Source organism: Anomaloglossus baeobatrachus, chromosome 3, assembly GCF_048569485.1.
Source record: "Anomaloglossus baeobatrachus isolate aAnoBae1 chromosome 3, aAnoBae1.hap1, whole genome shotgun sequence".
Lineage (NCBI taxonomy): Eukaryota > Metazoa > Chordata > Amphibia > Anura > Aromobatidae > Anomaloglossus > Anomaloglossus baeobatrachus.
Window position 1 is genome coordinate 664,983,191 of NC_134355.1, and position 20,266 is coordinate 665,003,456.

At 50.7% G+C, this 20,266-nt stretch overlaps 1 protein-coding gene across 1 annotated transcript in view; it reads right to left on the bottom strand.

The window, feature by feature from the left end:
* The window catches only part of LOC142295733 (cytochrome P450 2K4-like), a 69,073-nt gene extending 49,427 nt beyond the window's left edge, over nucleotides 1-19,646 (bottom strand). Inside the window, exons 1-2 of the mRNA XM_075338824.1 lie at nucleotides 19,421-19,646; nucleotides 428-590 (exon numbers count right to left, since the gene is read on the bottom strand). Coding sequence (XP_075194939.1) covers nucleotides 428-590; nucleotides 19,421-19,612 — 355 coding nt within the window. The 5' untranslated portion in view covers nucleotides 19,613-19,646. The remainder of the gene's footprint in view (nucleotides 1-427; nucleotides 591-19,420) is intronic.
* Between the last annotated feature and the right edge of the window lie 620 nt (nucleotides 19,647-20,266).

Here is a 20,266-nt window from a genome sequence, read left to right on the forward strand (position 1 = left end):
TTAAAGAAGCAGATTTCTCATATATCATATATTACAAAGCTTTTTAATTGTTTGAATACTATTGATTTGTGAAATCACCACTCCTCCAGTCCTCTTCTAGATCACATGATCACTGCTTTGCCTGTGCACACAGGGTCTGCTATTTGGGGTGGAGCTACTTCCCTCAATATAAGTCTATGGTACCTTAAAATAAGGAAAGCAAGTTTTGGTTCACATATAAACCCCTATGTTATCCAGGAAGTCTGTTTTCAGGTCACATGACCCAGAAGAGGACCCGAGCAATGCTGGAAAATTGGGAAGATGGCGATCGGTTAGTATTTTAATGCACTGCCATACATTTTGATTCCGGAATAGACATTTTGCCTGGAAACATTTTTTAATTAGTGAGGACAATAACAAAAAGTAAACTTTTATATGATCACATTACCCCAGCCCTGGTTAATTTCTTCAAATATTCGAACATGAGCTCTTTCCGCAAATTCGTCAGCATAATCCACTAGAGCGCTTTTCACGGTCTCATACCCAGACAGCACCACTATTTTTACATTACCCATTTGGAGGCTGTACACGGGGCCATATTTTTTTGCAAGCTGAAATAAATTAAAAATGTTCAAGGGTTTCAATATTCACATTTTTTGGAAATAGAGGAAAAAAAAATGATGTAAAATAGAAAACAAAAAAGACAAAATTTCTATTACAGTATTGTCACTGATTCCATTTATAAAGGGGTTATACAGGACTATATTTTTTGTACTTTTACTATGGGCTTAAAGACTTATAGGAAGGTAGTTTCTAACAGAGGCAACTAAAGGACCCATTACACGCAGCGACGTATCTAACGATATATGACCGGGGTCACGGATTCCGTGACGTACATCCGGCATCGTTAGTGACGTGAGATGTGACAGCAAGGAACGACCGTTAACGATGGAAAATACTCACCAGATCGTCCATCGTTGACACCTTGCTCCTTTTCATAAAATCGTTGATTGTTGATCTCGCAGGTTGTTTGTCGTTCCCGAGGCAGCACACATCGCTACGTGTGACACCTCGGGAACGACAAAATACAGCTTACTTGCGACCGCCGGCAATGAGGAAGGAAGGGGGTGGGCGGGATGTTACGTCCCGCTCATCTCCGCCCCTCCGCTTCTATTGGACGGCCGCTTAGTGATGCCACTGTGACACCAAACGAACTGCCCCCTTAGAAAGGAGACAGTGACGTCGCTAGGCAGGTAAGTACGTGTGATGGCTCCAAACGATTTTGTGTGCCACGGCAGCAATTTGCCCGTGACTCACAAACGACGGGGGCGGGTGCTTTCACCAGCGATATCACTAGCGATATTCCCTGTTAAATCCGTCACTGGCTAAAAACGGTCAATGAATGCATCTGCTTCTAATCCAAATTAGCTGCTCCATGTCAACAGAGGAGCTATCATCTTGAATGCAAAATCAAAGGAGAAAAAGTCCAGCTCAAGATCCTCTGGATAAGGTAAAAATAACTTTTATTAAACCATTAAAAATTGGCAATGTACACGAGCAATAAGGTACTGACTTTATAGGTGGCAGATCAAGAAAGACAGCGCGTTTCGGTGCTCAGTTACCTTCCTCAGGTCTTACTAGCCATGTGTTGAAATCGTACAATTGGCTAGTAAGACCTGATGAAGGCAACTGAGCACCGAAACGTGTTGTCTTTGTTGATCTGCCACTTATAGAGTCAGTACCTTAATGCCCATGTACATTGCCAATATTTAATGGTTTAATAAAAATTATTTTTACCTTATCTAGAGGATCTTGAGCTGGACTTATCCTCCTTTGATTTTGCATTTCTACGTGCGGTGGCTGCCGTGAGTCTCTGCTTAGAACCTGGATCTACAGAAGGAGGTTTATCAGGGCAAACCCTTCAATGGTGAGCCGTTCCATGTGCTTTTCCTTTTTAGGTCATGTTGATTGACAGCCAACTCCCTGCAGTCAATCGGCATGATGTCGACAGTGGAGCACCAGCAAACAAAGGAAGAAAAAACATAGGCAAAAGGGGGACTCAACTCATAAAATAAACATATACATTTTATTGAATAAAGTTTAAAAACAACTAAAACCAAAACCCCATCTTCATGCTTCAATAAAGCTAATATTACACAATAATGTGCAGCAATAAACAGCCAGTAAAGTGACACACAAAATAGCCCTGCAAGGAAAAGCATAAACAACAATGCACAAGATACTTTACTGTGCTGCTTTGAATCGTAGCACAAAAGATAGGTAGGCAAGTATATAATGGGTTAAAACTGGAAAATACATCATGAACAATCAAATTTGTAAGCTGGTCAAAAATGCTAAAAGTCCCTTTAAAAGCCCAAACTTGAATAGACATGTATCATATCTGCATCAGCAGCCATCATGGCATTATGTAAGCAAGAAAAGCGTGAAGGAAAGATCACCCAGCGTCACGCATGTCGCTCAAACAATCTTCATCAGGGGGAATGAAATGTCTTAAACACAAGACAGACATGACATATATATATATATAGTACAGACCTAAAGTTTGGACACACCACCTCATTCAAAGAGGTTTCTTTACTTTCATGACTCAAAAAATTGCAGATTCACATTGAAGGCATCAAAACTATGAATTAAAACATGTGCTATGTAGTACTTAAAAAAGTGTGAAACAGTTGAAGATATGTCTTATATTCTAGGTTCTTCACAGTAGCCACCTTTTGCTTTGATTACTGCTTTGCACACTCTTGGCATTCTCTTGATGAGCTTCAAGAGGTAGTCACCGGAAATGGTTTTCCAACAGTTTTGAAAGAGTTCCCAGAGATGCTTAGCACTTGTTGGCACTTTTGCCTTCACTCTGCGGTCCAGCTCACCCCAAACCATCTCGATTGGGTTCAGGTCTGGTGACTGTGGAGGCCAGGTCATCTTGCGTAGCACCCCATCACTCTCCTTCTTAGTCAAATAACCCTTACACAGCCTGGAGGTGTGTTTGGGGTCATTATTTTGTTGAAAAATAAATGATGGTCCAACTAAACGCAAACCGGATGGAATAGCATGCCGCTGCAAGATGCTGTGGTAGCCATGCTGGTTCAGTATGCCTTCAAGTTTGAATACATCCCCAACAGTGTCACCAGCAAAGGCCCCCCACACCATCACACCTCCTCCTCCATGTTTCACAGTGGGAACCAGCCATGTAGAGTCCATCCATTCACCTTTTCTACAAAGACACGGTGGTTGGATCCAAAGATCTCAAATTTGGACTCATCAGACCAAAGCACAGATTTCCACTGGTCTAATGTCCATTCCTTGTGTTCTTTAGCCCAAACAAGTCTCTTCTGGTTGCTGCCTGTCCTTAGAAGGGGTTTCCTAGCAGCTATTTTACCATGAAGGCCTGCTGCACAAAGTCTCCCCTTAATAGTTGTTCTAGAGATGAGAAGGTGTGTCCAAATTTTTGGTCAGTACTGTATATCTATCTATCTACCTACCTACCTACCTACCTACCTATCTATCTATCTATCTATCTATCTATCTATCGATCTATCTATCTATCTATCTATCTATCTATCTATCTATCTATCTATCTATCTATCTATCTATCTATCTATCTATCTATCTATATATATATATATATATATATAATGTGTGTGTGACGTCCCCAGACTATTCAGGCCATCACAGGATACTGCACGCTCTTTCTCTTTGGTGCGGTATTCAAATCCCTCATGGTTCTGGGTCCCAATCTTGTATTGTTGCCTCCAACAGCAAATCAAATCCTAGATACACCCTGCCCCACACCCACCAGGCACACCAGTGGGTGGCTTAAGCGGAATAGAGTAGCCCACCTAGGGGTCAGGAAGGGGAGGTGAGGAGTGAAGCGTAGCAAAGTGGAGTAGGTGAAGTGAGGAGCTCAGAGGAGGCTGGGAGTATTGGCTCCCAGGAGAAGCTGACTAGGTTGCAGACGGTGGTCTGGACCTAGAGTAGAAGAACCCCCATTTGCAGGGGATTGTGGCGAGGTGCCTGGACCTGTGAAAGAGGATGGTCAGCAGCCTGGTCCTATCACTGGTCCGGGACTGAACGCACGGCGGGGTACACGGACCCTAGGTCGGAGAGAAGCTTCAGGCAACCCGGCAATTAACCTACGGAGAGTGGAGCCTTTATGGACTATTCGCACTAGCTCCAGAATCGGGGCACTAGCTCAACGAGGGTGATAGGGCTTTTCATACAAGCAGCGCACTAAAATCCCAAGCGTGAGCCCTGAGAGCAGGCTCCCACACTTAGCCACAGTGGGGAGCGGGGCCCAGCAAGTTCCAGACTGGGCCACTACGGTGAATTTACACTTTGTGCCAGGAGGCAGGTCACGGATCACCAGGCAGCACTGCAGGGGACGGGATCCGGATGAGCTCCCCTTTGGGAGGCAGCGGCACCCAGAGACTTGGTTTATCCAGTTGTCAGCATCTGCTTATTGGCTGAGTGAGTACCTGAGTGATTTCCCCTTCACGGCACCCAGTAGCACCATCCAGAGTCCTGGGGCCTACCCCTACCCGTGGAGGGCAATGACACCTTGTTGCCTCACTCCATCACCCCGGTCACTCCCAACGGCAGTGGCGGTATTCCCAGTTACCGCACACCACGGGTGGCGTCACAAATTATAACTCCCCTGTAAATATCCCCCCTTTTACTTTAGAGTGTGGCCCTTAAGCCCCCGGGTCCGGAGACCCTCAAGCCACGAACGGACACTACCCATGGATCCGAGCGGTATGACCCGCTGCTGGGGCGGCATATATATATACAAAAATAATTAACACATAAAGCTATACCGGTGTGTGTATATGTGACACCGTGGCAAAACCAGGTAGTCACACATTAGGCCCCCGCTTAACACCATCCCTCACCTAGGTGACATACAGCCGACCTGAAACCCTAGTCACCCCCCCTTAGGGCAAGACAGGCACACCAGTGGGCAGAACCAGGTGGTTAGGGAATGCCCACCTAGGGGCTGAGACAGCCCAGGGTGGGAAAACAAGCGGTTGGAGTTCAAGTTGTAGTTCAAGTTGAGAGAAATGTGGGCTGGAGCTAGGTGTAGCTCCAGTGGAGGAAGTTCAATTTGAACAGTGCCAGGGTCGGAGCCCTGGTACCTTGGCTCGGTGGCAGACAGTGGGCTCCGTCAGCAGGAGACGGGAAGATCGCTCGGCAGATCCGAGGAAGACCGCAGCAGGGTTGGAGCCCGCCGGTACCGACACTGGAGACCCGACCGGAAACCGTGCACAGAGGGGATACTCGGACCCTAAAGCCAGGACCGAAACCAGCGGCCTGGCTAATTAACCGATTGAGGGCAGGATTACAGGTCCTGTCCCAACCAAAGTCCCAAAAGCAGACAACCACCCACAGAGAGGGATAGGGCAACTGCCAGGGCCCATAGATCCCACGGGTCAGCTTCAGCGGGTGCGGCTCCTCAGGCACACAGACAGCCGGGAGCAGACTCCCGTGTTCCATACCGGGAAGTCTAAAACACAACCACACTTAGTGCAGAGGAGAAGACGGCGACCATCAGCCCGGGTGGGGGACCAGAGTACAACCGGCCGCAGCGGCCAGCCACCAGCATCTCGGTTTACCAAAAGACTTGTGTGATTCATTAAATTGTGAGTAACCAAACATCCCCTGGTCCATCCGGGCGTGCAAGCCCCTGCCATTGCCATACCTTGCACAGAGACACTGGGCCCCGGGGGCAACCACCCCTACCCACAGAGGGGTTAACATCCGGCTGCCATTACATCTCCCCTGGGTATCCCACAACAGCAGCAGTGGTGTCCCACTTCACCACACACCGTGGGTGGCGTCACAGACATTTTACAACCAACCCCGTATAAATGTGTCCCCCTTTCATTCGGAGTGTCCGCACGACCCCCGGGTCTGGAGAACCCCTCAAGCCATACCGTAGACCCGGATCCGAGCAGCACCGGCTGCTGGCACGGGGGGCGGCACATATACATGTGATCTCCATGGCGTCCAAGAATAGGGAACACGCAGGTACAATGCACAGCTGAAACTAGGAAGTAAGAAAGAGTAGAGTGCTTGTACTGTGCACGTGTGGCACCCCTGAGGCTTCAGGCGCCACAGAGTACTGCACCTCAGCCAAGGTGTAGTGTTCATCCTGGGTAAGACGGGGTTATTCACCGGCGCACACCACAATTCATACAACACACAGTTAGCTGCCCTCCCACCGGGACTGGGCTAGGGTAGGTGCTGGCGGTGGCCATCAGGAGGTATGGGACCTCCTGCACACTAGTTTGGCAACCCGGGAGGTGGGGCCCAATCATAGGACGTGAGTAGTAACATCACAAAGTAGAGTCGAGCCTGGACCTGCGAATAGGCAACAGCAGACAAGGGGAAGAGGACACGAAAGAACAAGGGACCCGTGGATTGGAGCTAGAGCGGCTTGGCCCGGGTTCTTAGGAAGAAGGGGGATCCGGGGAGTGCTTGCGGGGAGTGCTACAAGTGCCCAAGGCCCGTTCCACTGACCAGGTGCTGGAGTGGAGGGATTACCAATAGAAAGGACACACACAAGGAACACCGCCCTTGACCTTGAACTATCCGGGATCGGCTGGAGCCCACAACAGCGACGCTCCTCACTCCCAAAGGTGGTGACATCTCAGTGAGTAAAGAATGTTGATTGCAATCCATGTGTCGTCCCATCACTGCCGGCGTTGTCGCCTTCACGCCCCACTACCATCAGAGACTACCACTCTCATCATCCCCAGTGCTTGAGCTATTCCTGTGGAGAGCTGTACCATCCGAGCTGCGCTACTATCTACCTCGGAGGATAACTCCCGCAGCGGCGGCTCCTATATTAACCGAAAACCACAGGCGTTGTCACAAATACAAACTCTGCTCCCCTGTAAATATTCCCTTTGTCTATCTTTATTGACACTGCTGGGGTCACGGAACTGGGCCTGGCCACTGTGACATCCCGCCACCTACACCGGCCTAGTGACGAGTAACCCCCCAGACCCCGTGGGCTTGTCACAGGCGCTAATGTACGCTTGCGTATCCAAACTTCTAATCACAGCAGCGACTAGTGTAACAAGTTTTCTATACTGTTTATAATGTGTTTTCCAATTTTAACCCATTATATACTGTACTTGCCTACCTATCTTTTGATTTATGATTCAAAGCAGCACTGTGAAGCATCTTGTGTATTGTTGTTTATGCTTTTCCTTGAAGTGCTATTTTGTGCGTCACTTTACTGGCTGTTTATTGCTGCACATTATTGTGTAATATTTTGCAAGGCACTTTATTGAAGCATGAAGGTGTGGTTTTGGTTTTAGTTGTTTTTAAACTCTTTTTTAAATAAAATTTATATATTTATTTTATGAGTTGAGTGCTCCCTTTTGCCTCTTCTTTTGTTTGCTCCATGGTTTAGTAGGCAATTTGCACCCTCAGTTTATTCATTTGTCATATATAGATGCTGTGCATTCCTGCGTTTTTTTGTTGACAGTGATACAAGATTGACAGAGCAGAGCAGAAGAGATGCCACTGCTCTGTCTATGTGACATCAGTGTCCGCTCTGTGCCGGCAAAGATTGCGGCCGCTCACAGCAGGCAGGTAGTTAGTAACTTCCTGCCTGTTAGTGTGGCGCCCCTGAGGCTTCAGGTGCTATGGGATACTGCACCCGCATTAGGGTGTAGTACTTATCCAGTGTCCGGGGAAGGTCGGTACCGGTTTCCACTCACACTACATACAGTAACACCGGGTTGCCCTCCCCAATTGGGGCAGGGCCAGGGTGGGATCACAGTAGGGGGTCACTACAGCGGTCGGTTTACAGGACGCCACAGCACCAGGGGCTCCCTAGATCCACTGGAACTGGGGACTCAGTTTCAGGGAGAAGCAATCACCAGGGGGGGTCAGGAGAATACAGTGGGAAGAACAGGTTGACCTGGTGAGAGCAGTGAACCAGCTGGTGGCAGAGGCTGGGGGCAACAGCTCAGAACAGATAACACAGCTACCACAGAGGAGAACAGCTACTGACACAGAGCAGAGCAGACATGCCGCGAGCAGCTCTGTGGGCCAAGGCATTCAACACAGTCGCTGGGGAGAAGCAGGCGGCTGCTTCCACAGGACCGGCGCTGTTGGGATACAGAATCCTAGGGCAGATAGACTTCACATTATCTACCAACTCTGCAAGGGTCACGGGGAATGGGTAGAACAGTCACCGGACCTGTCCCACCAACTCTGCAGCTAAATAGCATATAGGATCTGGGGTTGAGGACTGGCCCCATAACGGAACTGTACAGCCCCGTGCTCGGCAGCCAAGCTGCTCGGATCCGGACCTTCAGTGGGTGGCTTGAGGGTCTCCGGACCCGGGGGTCTCGCGGTCACTTCAACTAAAAGGGGGGTTGTGGTTAGGGGACGTAGATATACGGCCGGAGCCGTGTTAAGTTCGTGATGCCACCCAAGGAATGTGGTGAAGGTGGACACCACTGCTGCAGTTACGGGACACCCGGGGGAGATGTTGCGCAGCACGTTGTTAACCCCTCCATGGGCAAAGATAGTGGCCCCGGGACCCGTTGGGGGGTGTTTGGTCTGGCGGTGCAGGGAGATGGGCGACTGGAGGGTGCTGTTGTACTCACTATTAGTAAACACATGAGTCTCTGGTAAACCAAGGTGATGGTGGTCGGTGCCCGCAGCCGGCTGCAGTCTGATCCCCCACCCAGCTGATGGTCTCTGTCTTTTTCCCGCACCTGTGTTGGATGGTGGACTGCCTGTGCTTGCAACTTCAGGAGTCTGCTCCCGGCTTGTGGTTGCCTAAGGAGCCCTTTGCCTGCAGACGCTGGCCCGTGGGATCTCTGAGCCGTGGTGGTGGCTTTTTATCCCCCTCGTTGGCCTGTTGCCTTCAGTTGGGACTTTGGGTGGAACAGGACCTCTAGTCTTGGCCGCAATCAGTTAATTAGCTAGCCCCCAGTAGCTTCTGGACCTAGCTTCAGGGTCTGAGTACCCCCCTTTGTGCTCCAGTTTCTGAGTCGGTTCCCCGGGGCGGTACCGGAGGGCCACTACCCTGTCCCGGTCCACCTCGGTTCCACCGAGCCGTCTTCCCGGCTCCTGCAGACGGAGACCGCCGTCTGCCAGTACACAGCTCCAGCCCACACACCTCTCCATCTTGAACTCTCGACTTGTTCTCTCTTCACTCTTTTCTTTCCTGCCTCAGGCTATCTGAACTCCTTGGTGGGCGTCTTCCAACCGCCTGGTTCCGCCCCCTGGTGTGTCCATCAAGCCCTGAGGGCGGTGACTAGGGTTTTATTGTTTGGCTGTATGTTACCTATGAGGGACAGGTGTAATACGGGGCCCTATTTGTGACTACCTGGCCCGGCCAGGGCGTCACAGAAACGCACTATCAGCATACAGAATGGGACACTCTTACTGACACCGGGACCCCCAAGTGCTCCCCGCCATGGGGGTCTGATTCTTAGTTCATCAAAGGAGGAAAGGGGCTCACAGGCTAACACACACACTGGACTTGACCTATCATGGATCCGGGATCGGTTGGAGCCCATTGTGGCAGAGAACAGTACTCTGGGGCAGCACCTGAACAACCTGTGAGTAAAAAGACCTGGAACCGCAGCCCCTGTCTCTGCCTCTCCTTTAACTGCTGCCATCACTCAGCCCTGCGGCGCCAACGGGGACTACCACCACCCCCATCCTCCATGATCCTCCCAGGGATAATCCCACTCCGCCTGTGGGGAGTGATATTTTCCTGGCTGCACCCAACATCTGCCCCGGTGAGAGACCCTGCAGCGGCGGCCGCATACCTGGCCGCGTACTAGAGGTGGCGTCACGATCATTCTACAAGACTTTTCTAACTTCCAACTACTACTTCCATCCTCCATTCCTGCCTCCCGTCCACCGCCATCCTTCTCTTCCTGTACGCCTTAGGGCAACGGAACCGAGCCAAGCCACCCCGTGACGACGCAGAGGATGTGCACGCCCTGCCCCATGGGGCGCTACATTAGTTCCCAGGCTCATAGTGAAAAAAATATAATAGTCCTGCATATCCCCTTTAACAGGATCTAAGGTTTAATATTCTGTTTGTTGTTATATAGAGTTTTGCTTTTATCCTGTTTTGTATAAACTACTTGATCTATCAGATAGTTCTTTATCAGGATGTGTTTTTACTTGTCAAGGAATAGCACTATGCTAGGTTTCTCAAACCAACAAAAAGTAACAGTGAGAGATGAGAACAGAATATTTGTTACAGTGTCATGTGCATTACTTATGCTTGCCATAAAAAGTGAGTTGCAACTGAACATGGTTTATGCAAATGTACCGTATTTTTCGGATTATAAGACACATTTTTCCTCCCAAAAATTTGGGAGGAAAATGAGGGGTGTGTCTTAAAATCCGAATGTAGCTTACCAGGTGGTGAGAGGAGTCACAGGAGGCAGGGGCTTTGTGCGGTGGCCGTCAGAGCTGCTGTGTGCGGATGAGGCTGATGCAGCTGATGTGATCGGCAGTGGCCGGCGCAGCTGTGGTTGGCGGTGGCCGGTGCAGCTGCTGTGGTCAGCGGCGGCGCTGGCCAGCGAGGTACAAGCCATTCGGACGATGTCAGTTGTAAGAACTTCAAATAATGGCACCAAGAGTCAACACGTGCGCAGATGGAGCTCTTGGCTCGAAAAGCTCAAGAGCTCCATCTGCGCACGTGCTGCCTCCGGGACCTATTTGTTTGAATCACATCTTCAGAATAACCCGTGCTTCGCCGACCCCCTCACAGAACAGACCCAGCATGGAGCAGAGCCTGCAGAAAGCAGAACCAGCATGGGGCAGAGCAGAGCCAGCATTGGACACAGCAGAGCCTTCACGGAGCAGAGCCAGCATGGAGCAAAGCCAGGACAGAACAGAGCAGAGCCAGCACGGAGCAGAGCAGAGCTTGCAGTCCCAGCACAGCGGTAAGACACCACCGAATTATAAAACAGACCCCATATATTTTTATTTTTACTTTTTTTTCCTTACCTTAATTTGGGGTGCGTCTTATAAAATGAAAAAATACGGTACTTTACATCAAACAGTAATGGATCAAAATTGCAAAAAAAGGGCCTTTAATTTTTTTATATTAATATCACTCAAGTAGTAAAAGCAAAATTAAATATTACTAGTGATTAGCGAGCGCTACGATCCTCGGGTGCTCGGTAATTGTAACGATCAGTTAGGTACTCAGATGGCCATGTCTCGAGTACCTGAGTATAATGAAAGTTAATGGGAAACTCAAGCATTTTTCCAGGCAATTTCCTGGAAAAATGCTTGAGTTCCCCATTAATTTCCATAATACTGTCACGGCCGGGCGGTCGGGCAGACCCAGGAGGTGGATCCACTGGACCGAACTCTCTGAGATGGTGGTAGGGAGTCCGGCAGCTGAAGCACTGATGGGCAGTAGAACAGTCCGTGCAAGTGAAGGCAGCGGAGGAGTCCCAGGGACCACGGAGTCACAGAAGGTGGTCTTGGTGACGTAGCTCAGGTTCGGAGGCCGAGGTGATATCAGGCGGGGTCCGGAACCTCTGGAGCAAGATGACGGGTCACCGCAGGGATCCGGGATGGTACGGACTGTCAGATGGCAGACGGACAGCGTGCGGGGATCAGGACACGGCAGACTGGATGGCGAGGCAGGTACGGCTCTACAAAGACAGATAGGTGAGTACAGGCACATAAACACCAAGAGACCTGACTCCTAGCTCAGGGAACACGAAGATCAGGCCCCGCCCCCTTGGACAATGACCCCCTATATACCCTGTACCTGTGCAACCTCATTTCCTGTTAATGGACGCTGGCCCTTTAAGAAAGGGTCAGTGACCGCGCGCGCGCCCTAATGCGCATGCGCGCCGCCCGGGTGCCAGAAGCCAGGGAAGGAGGCTGCGAGGAGGACGCAGGGGAGCCGGCCAGGTCCAGGGAAGCTGTCGGGCGCCGGGATCGGGGGCCCGGAGCCCTGGGACGGACGGAATCCGGTGACTGGGGAGCGGAGAGCGTGGCAGGTGAGCCGGGGAACGGGGGTGAGGACCCGGGGAGCGTGACAGTACCCCCCCCCCCACGCCCCCCTCCCCGCAACCGGGACATGAAGGCACGGATAAGAGGAGTGCCCACGTTCTCCCTGGGCTCCCAAGACCTATCCTCAGGACCATACCCTTCCCAGTCCACCAGGAAGAACTGTCGACCTCGTACGGTCTTCATGGCCACGATATCCCTTACCGCATAGATGTCATCATCGGCAATAGGAGGAGGGGCCGGACTGGCAGCAGCGGAGAAGGGACCAAGGACAACCGGCTTGAGCAGAGAGACGTGGAAGGAGTTGGGTATCCTCATCGTGGCCGGGAGCTGTAGCCTGTAGGATACCTCATTGATCTTGCTGAGGACCTTAAACGGCCCGATGTAGCGAGGACCCAGCTTGTAGGAAGGTATCTTCAATCGGATGTACTGGGAAGCAAGCCAGACCAGGTCACCAGGAGAGAAACACGGAGGATCCAGACGTCTCTTGTCAGCGTGTTTCTTCATCCGCTGGGAAGCGCGCCCAAGGGACGCCTTGACAGAGTCCCAAATGGTAGCAAAGTCACGAACTGCAGTATCAGCAGCCGGGACATCCGATGAAGGGGATATAGGCAATGGGACGGCGGGCTGGAGTCCGTAAACAACATGGAAGGGAGATTCGGAGGATGACTCACTGACGTGGTGGTTATGGGAGAATTCAGCCCAAGGCAGAAGCGAGGACCAGTCGTCGTGATGGGCGTTGACATAGTGACGTAGGTATGAGGTCACGATTTGATTGACCCTCTCCACTTGGCCGTTAGACTGAGGATGGTAAGAAGAAGAAAAGTCCAGAGTCACTCCCAGATGTTTGCATAGAGCCCTCCAGAAGCGGGAGGTGAACTGAGTTCCTCTGTCGGACACTATGTGGGATGGAAAGCCATGCAAGCGGAAGATGTGATGTATATAGGCTTCCGCGAGTTCCTGAGCAGAGGGCAGTCCGGCCATAGGAACGAAGTGGGCCATTTTGGAGAATCGATCAACCACGACCCATATGACTGTGTGCCCGGAGGATAATGGCAAGTCCGTAATAAAGTCCATTGCTATGTGTTGCCACGGGACTGAGGGTATCGGTAAAGGCAGAAGACGGCCATGGGGCAAGTGTTTGGGCGTCTTGTTCCTGGCACAGGAGGAGCAGGCAGAGACAAAAGCAGCGACGTCCGTGCGAAGGGATGGCCACCAGTAATGGCGTACAATCGCACCCCATGTTCTCTTCTGACCAGCATGCCCGGCTGTTTTTGAGGCATGACCCCAGTGTAACACTTTTTGCCTGTCGGTATCGGAGACATAGGTCTTCCCGGGCGGTATCTGGGCTAGGGTGACAGGGGCCACCGGAATGATGTTGCTAGGACAGATGATGGGTTGGGTAGTCTCTTCCTCCTGCTCCATGGGCATGAAAGACCTGGACAAGGCATCAGCGCGTACATTCTTGTCCGCGGGTCGGAAGTGAAGCTGAAAGTCGAACCTGGCAAAGAATAAGGACCACCTGGCTTGCCGTGGGTTCAGTCGCTGAGCGGACCGCAGGTATTCTAGGTTCTTGTGGTCCGTGTAGATGATCACGGGATACACTGCACCTTCCAGGAGGTAGCGCCATTCCTCCAGTGCCAGTTTGACTGCCAAGAGCTCTCGGTCCCCGATGGTATAGTTGCGTTCAGGCGCTGAGAAGCTCTTGGAGAAGAATCCGCAAGTCACCATCTTCCCGGAGGAGGACTTCTGCATGAGCACTGCTCCGGCTCCTGAGGAGGAGGCATCCACCTCCAAGGTGAACTGGCGGTTTAACTCCGGACGGTGAAGTACAGGCGAGGAAGCAAAAGCCCGCTTCAAAGAGCCAAACGCGGCGTCGGCCGCAGGCGACCAGTCCTTTGGATTTGCCTCTTTCTTAGTCAAAGCGGAAAGTGGAGCAGTCAGAGCAGAGAAGTGAGGGACGAATTGGCGGTAGTAGTTGGCGAATCCCAGGAAGCGTTGGATTGCCTTCAGTCCAGAAGGGGGAGGCCAGTTGAGAATGGCGGAGACCTTCTTGGGATCCATCTGCAGTCCAGTCTCAGAGATGATGTACCCCAGAAAGGGGAGAGAAGACTGCTCAAAGACACACTTCTCATACTTTGCGTACAGACGGTTCTCTCTTAGTCGTCGTAGAACCAGCTGTACGTGCTCTCTGTGGGTTGGGAGGTCCGGAGAGAAGACAAGGATGTCATCTAGATATACTACCACACAGGTGTAGAGGAGGTCTCGGAACACGTCGTTCACCAGTTCTTGGAAGACGGCAGGAGCGTTACACAGGCCGAAGGGCATCACGCAGTACTCATAATGTCCATCGCGCGTATTAAACGCGGTCTTCCATTCGTCGCCAGAGCGGATGCGCACCAGATTGTAAGCACCCCGAAGATCCAGCTTGGTGAACAGACGAGCTCCTCTAAGCCGGTCAAACAATTCGGGGATGAGCGGCAGAGGGTACTTGTTCTTAACAGTGATCTGATTCAGACCCCGGTAGTCGATGCAGGGACGTAAATCGCCCTCTTTTTTCTTGACAAAGAAGAAACCTGCTCCAGCAGGAGAGGAGGATCTCCGAATGAATCCCCTAGCCAGGCTCTCTGAGATGTAAGTAGACATAGCCCTTGTTTCGGCTGGAGATAAAGGATATATCCGTCCTCGTGGTGGCGTTGTTCCAGGGAGCAGGTCGATGGCACAATCGTAGGGGCGATGTGGCGGCAGTACCTCGGATTCTTTTTTATCAAAGACATCAGCAAAGGACCAATAAGCCGAGGGCAGCCCCGGTAGGTTCTCAGGAACCGGAGGTCGTCGGATGGGTTGTGTGGATTTTAGGCATCTCTCATGACACGAAGCACCCCAGCGGGTGATTTCGCCAGTGCCCCAGCTGACTGATGGTTCGTGAGTCCGTAACCATGGAAGGCCCAGCAGGATCTGATGGGACATGTGCGGAAGGACGTAGAAGGCGATGTTCTCGGTGTGAAGAGCACCGATGCGCAGTTCAACCGGCCTGGTGGTCCAGGAGATGGTGTCAGAAAGGGGTCTCCCATCCACAGAGGCAATCACCAGGGGCTTGTTGAGTGGGATAACAGGCACCTGGTATTTGTCCACGGTGGCTTGCTGGATGAAATTGCCTGCTGCCCCGGAATCAAGATAGGCCTCAGCCGTGAACCGCGTCTCTCCCGTTGTCACTTGCACGGTCCATGTGACCGGATCAGAGAGAGTCCCAGCACCTAGGGTGGCCTCTCCTACCAACCCTAGGCTTTGGAGTTTCCCGGCCTTTCCGGACAGGAACGGAGGAGGTGTGTGCCCTCACCGCAGTAAAAGCAGAGACCCTTGGCAAGCCGCTCTGCTCTACGTTGTGCAGACTGACGCACTCGGTCAATCTGCATGGGCTCGTGGACGGGACTCCCAGCTGTTGATGACTGAGGTACGGAGGGCTTCTGAGGAGGAGATGAATGCCGTAACGGGCGTCTCTCACGAGATAGCTCTTTGGAGCGCTCCTGAAAACGTATGTCCACACGAGTTGCTAGGGCAATCAGGGCATCTAGGGTGGAGGGCACGTCCCGACCCGCCAACTCATCCTTGATGCGACTCGAGAGTCCCTCCCAGAAGGCGGCTGTTAGGGCCTCATTATTCCACCCGAGTTCTGAAGCCAAAGTGCGAAAACGGATGGCGTATTGGCCCACCGTCAGTGTTCCTTGACGTAGGCGGAGGAGTGATGAAGCAGAGGCAGAAGCGCGTCCCGGCTCGTCAAAGGTGCTGCGGAATGCCTGCAGGAACTGTTGAAGATCCTTGGTCATGGGGTCCTCCTTCTCCCACAAGGGGTTCATCCACGCCAGCGCCTCGCCCTCTAGGTGGGACATTATAAAGGCGACCTTGGCTTGGTCGGAGGCGAACAGATGTGGCAGCTGCGTGAAATGAAGGGAACATTGATTTATGAAGCCCCTGCAGGTCTTGGGATCTCCAGCATAACGAGGAGGTGACGCCAAACGGAGTCGGGAAGCATCTGACGAGGTTGCCACTGGTGCGGGGGCCATGGCTTGCCTGGCGGGGGACCTGGGTGCCGCAGGCGTCAGTGATGCTTGTAATGTGTACAGGCGGGTGTCCACGGAGGTCATGAATTGCAGCATGCGGGTCTGGACTTCATGCTGACGCTGGAGTTCCTCTTGCAGGACCGATAGTGCTGCAGCGGGATCCATGGCCTGATCTTACTGTCACGGCCGGGCGGTCGGGCAGACCCAGGAGGTGGATCCACTGGACCGAACTCTCTGAGATGGTGGTAGGGAGTCCGGCAGCTGAAGCACTGATGGGCAGTAGAACAGTCCGTGCAAGTGAAGGCAGCGGAGGAGTCCCAGGGACCACGGAGTCACAGAAGGTGGTCTTGGTGACGTAGCTCAGGTTCGGAGGCCGAGGTGATATCAGGCGGGGTCCGGAACCTCTGGAGCAAGATGACGGGTCACCGCAGGGATCCGGGATGGTACGGACTGTCAGATGGCAGACGGACAGCCTGCGGGGATCAGGACACGGCAGACTGGATGGCGAGGCAGGTACGGCTCTACAAAGACAGATAGGTGAGTACAGGCACATAAACACCAAGAGACCTGACTCCTAGCTCAGGGAACACGAAGATCAGGCCCCGCCCCCTTGGACAATGACCCCCTATATACCCTGTACCTGTGCAACCTCATTTCCTGTTAATGGACGCTGGCCCTTTAAGAAAGGGTCAGTGACCGCGCGCGCGCCCTAATGCGCATGCGCGCCGCCCGGGTGCCAGAAGCCAGGGAAGGAGGCTGCGAGGAGGACGCAGGGGAGCCGGCCAGGTCCAGGGAAGCTGTCGGGCGCCGGGATCGGGGGCCCGGAGCCCTGGGACGGACGGAATCCGGTGACTGGGGAGCGGAGAGCGTGGCAGGTGAGCCGGGGAACGGGGGTGAGGACCCGGGGAGCGTGACAAATACTCACTACACCAGTCGCGCCCATCCGAATATTCAACTGCTGGTTACGAGTACTGAGCATGCTAGCATTGTAGTGCTCACTTATCACTACTATTAGTATAAATAATACTAATTAAAATATAACAGTAATAATATAGCCACTGCAATAATAGTAACCATACGTTACTGTAGAACTAAAATTAATAGCAATGATACTATTACATGGATTGTCAAAGATGTTTAATCATCAGCCCACATCCACCAGTTTACCTAAGGAAACCTGTCACCAAGTGTTTGATAATTTCATTCCTGCAAGCCCTTTAGGTAGGCCCAAGTAGACATAGAAACTTGGCACTCAAGATCACTGGGAATAGTACCTGGGCTCTTGTATACTGTATTCTGTAATGCTGTATACAGTGAGTCCACCCGTATCCTGTTCACCGCCATTAACTTGAGAATGGCGGCAGCTATAGGCATAGAAGTGGTGTCTAGGTATAGTAAAGTATCCATGAAACCACCTATAACCTCCCCTGGTGGAAAACAACGGAGTTAGCATTTTTATCTCGAAAGCGGAACGAGACAGAGAACAAAAGTGAATTACAAAGTTGTAGGGCATCATCAATTCAATACGAATCGACACCTTGCATACAGAAATGCTATGATTAGAACGTGTAAGGCTATGTGCGCACTAGAAATGTGAAGTTTCTCAAGGAAATTTCTTGAGAAACTTCTGAGAGTGAAAGATTTCTGGACCTCCGGAAAAAATCCGCACCAAATCCGCATGCGGATTTGCCGCGGATTAGCCGCGGAATAGCCGCGAATTTGCCGCGATTTTCCCGCGGGTGGTTCCCTGCTGATTTTGCAGGCTGTACTGCCGAAATCCGCAGGGTACCTGCGGAAAAAAATTGACATGCTCAATTTCTCAAGAAATTTTCTCGAGAAATTCTTCTCAAGGAAATTTCTTGAGAAAAATCCGCACAGTGCGCACAGCTATTTTTTTTTCTCATAGAATTTGCTGGGAAATGTCTGCACAAAGATTGCAGACATTTCTCAAGAAATTTCCGTGGCAAATCCGCGGGTAAATCCGCGGGTAAAACGCACTAGTACGCACAGAGCCTTAAACTCACAAGGCTGCGGATGTGAAGCGATCTCATGGGGACCTTCCTACAAGTCATTGGGTATGGTGGCTGCATGGATTGGCCTCCACACTCACCTGACCTGACTCCATTGGACTTCTTTCTGTGAGGTCACATTAAACAGCAGGTGCATGCGACCCCTCCACCAACATTGCAGGACCTACAACGACGTATCACAGATGCTTGTGCAAGAGTGTCCAGATGTGCATTGCAGCTGACGGTGACCACTTTGAGCATCAAAGTTAAATGAGCACCATATGCGTGACCAGCATTCAATATTTTTGGGGTGTCATGGGTTTCATATCATAGCATTTCTGTATGCAAGGTGTCGATTCGTATTGAATTTATGACGCCCTACAACTTTGTAACAAGAAAAAAGTAGAATGAAAAGCACTCATCGGAATGACAGTGTCAAAAAACGGGACACGTCGGACGACGGCCGTTTTGCGTCTCTATACGACGCTTCTGCGGGTCCAGAAGCGTCGTATAGAGTTGCAAAGCGGCCATCGTCTGACGTGCCCCGCACGGGGGGGGCCATGCCTTCACTTTCTACCAAATGATGGAATATAAGTTTTTTTACACTGGTCTATATTGATTCATATGGTAGACCATTAATCGCTGAGTGCCCAGTATTTCCTTCTCCTACAACTTTGTAATTCATTTTTTTCTCTATGTCGTTCCGTTTTCGAGATAAAAATGCTAACTCCGATCTTTTCCACCAGGTGGTACTATAGGTGGTTTCATTGCATAGCACATGGCTACTTTACTATACCTAGACACCACTTCTATGCCTATAGCTGCCGCTACTCTCAAGTTAATGGCGGTGGACAGGATATGCCTGAATACACTGTATAAGGGCTCACTGGTATTGGCTCATAAGGGAAAAACCTAATGACAGGTTCCCTTTAAAAATTCTGAAATCTCATGCACATTTGCTTATTGTTTTTTTTTGCATATGTGAAGCAGTTTTAATTCTGTACAATGTCAATTATTTCAGTGTTTTTACATCATCAGGCAAAGAACACAACAAAAATGCATAAAAATCACAAGCAAAAACATGGCGAAATCGTGTCTATTTTACGTAGCGTTTTTTCTGCCAAAAGACTTGGTTTTTGGTGTGGAAATGTCAGCTACAAACATGTACCGTGTGCACATACTCAACATTTACTGAAATCAAAATATTATATATACTGTAAAATGCGAGCTCCTGCCACAACCTTTGGGGAACCACCATGATTGTTCCTAGAGAAATACCGTTCTGCATTAAATACACATATAACGCATCACACAAACTTCATAAATTACCTTCATAAAAGTTTCATTAGGTCTCTTGATATTTATCATGTGCAGATTTCCAATCACTGGTAATGTCCAGGGTCCGGGAGGAAAATTTCCAGAAGAAGCATTAGAGGTCCATAATTTAAGACTTTTCAAAATGTGTACAACCAGCAGCATACAGAGGGCATACAGTGTTAATGTGCAGTACGAACAGTCCATTGTGCTCCCAATGTACAGTATGTTGCGGAGTATTCCGTGGATGATCCCGAAGCTCAGAACATAGACTCGTTGATCGTTTTATAGTTTAGTAAAAGAGATGATTCACAAGGCGGGCTAATCATTCTCTACATGGTAAACTTTATTGCTTCCCTTCTTTGCTTTTCAGACTTAGAGATCAACAAAAATCAATCTGACGCCATGCTCTTACAGACTACAGACCCATAATAATATTGTTAGTTATATCACAGAATTATAGAATGGTAGAATTGGAAGGGACCTGAAGGGCCATCAGGTCCAACCCCCTGCAAGTGCAGGTTTTGCTAAATCATCCCAGCCATATGTTTATCCATTTCCTCTTGAAGATTTCTATTGATGGAGAGCTCACTACCTCCCGTGGTAGCCTGTTGCACTCTCTGACTGCCCTCACTACCTCCCGTGGTCACCTGTTCCACTCTCTGACTGCCCTCAATACCTCCTGTGGTCACTTGTCCCACTCTCTGACTGCCCTCACTACCTCCCGTGTTATCCTGTTTCACTCTCTGACTGCTCTCACTTCCTCCCATGGTAGCCTGTTTCACTGACTGCCCTCACTACCTCCCGTGGTATCCTGTTTCACTCTCTGACTGCCCTCACTACCTCTCATGGTAGCTTGTT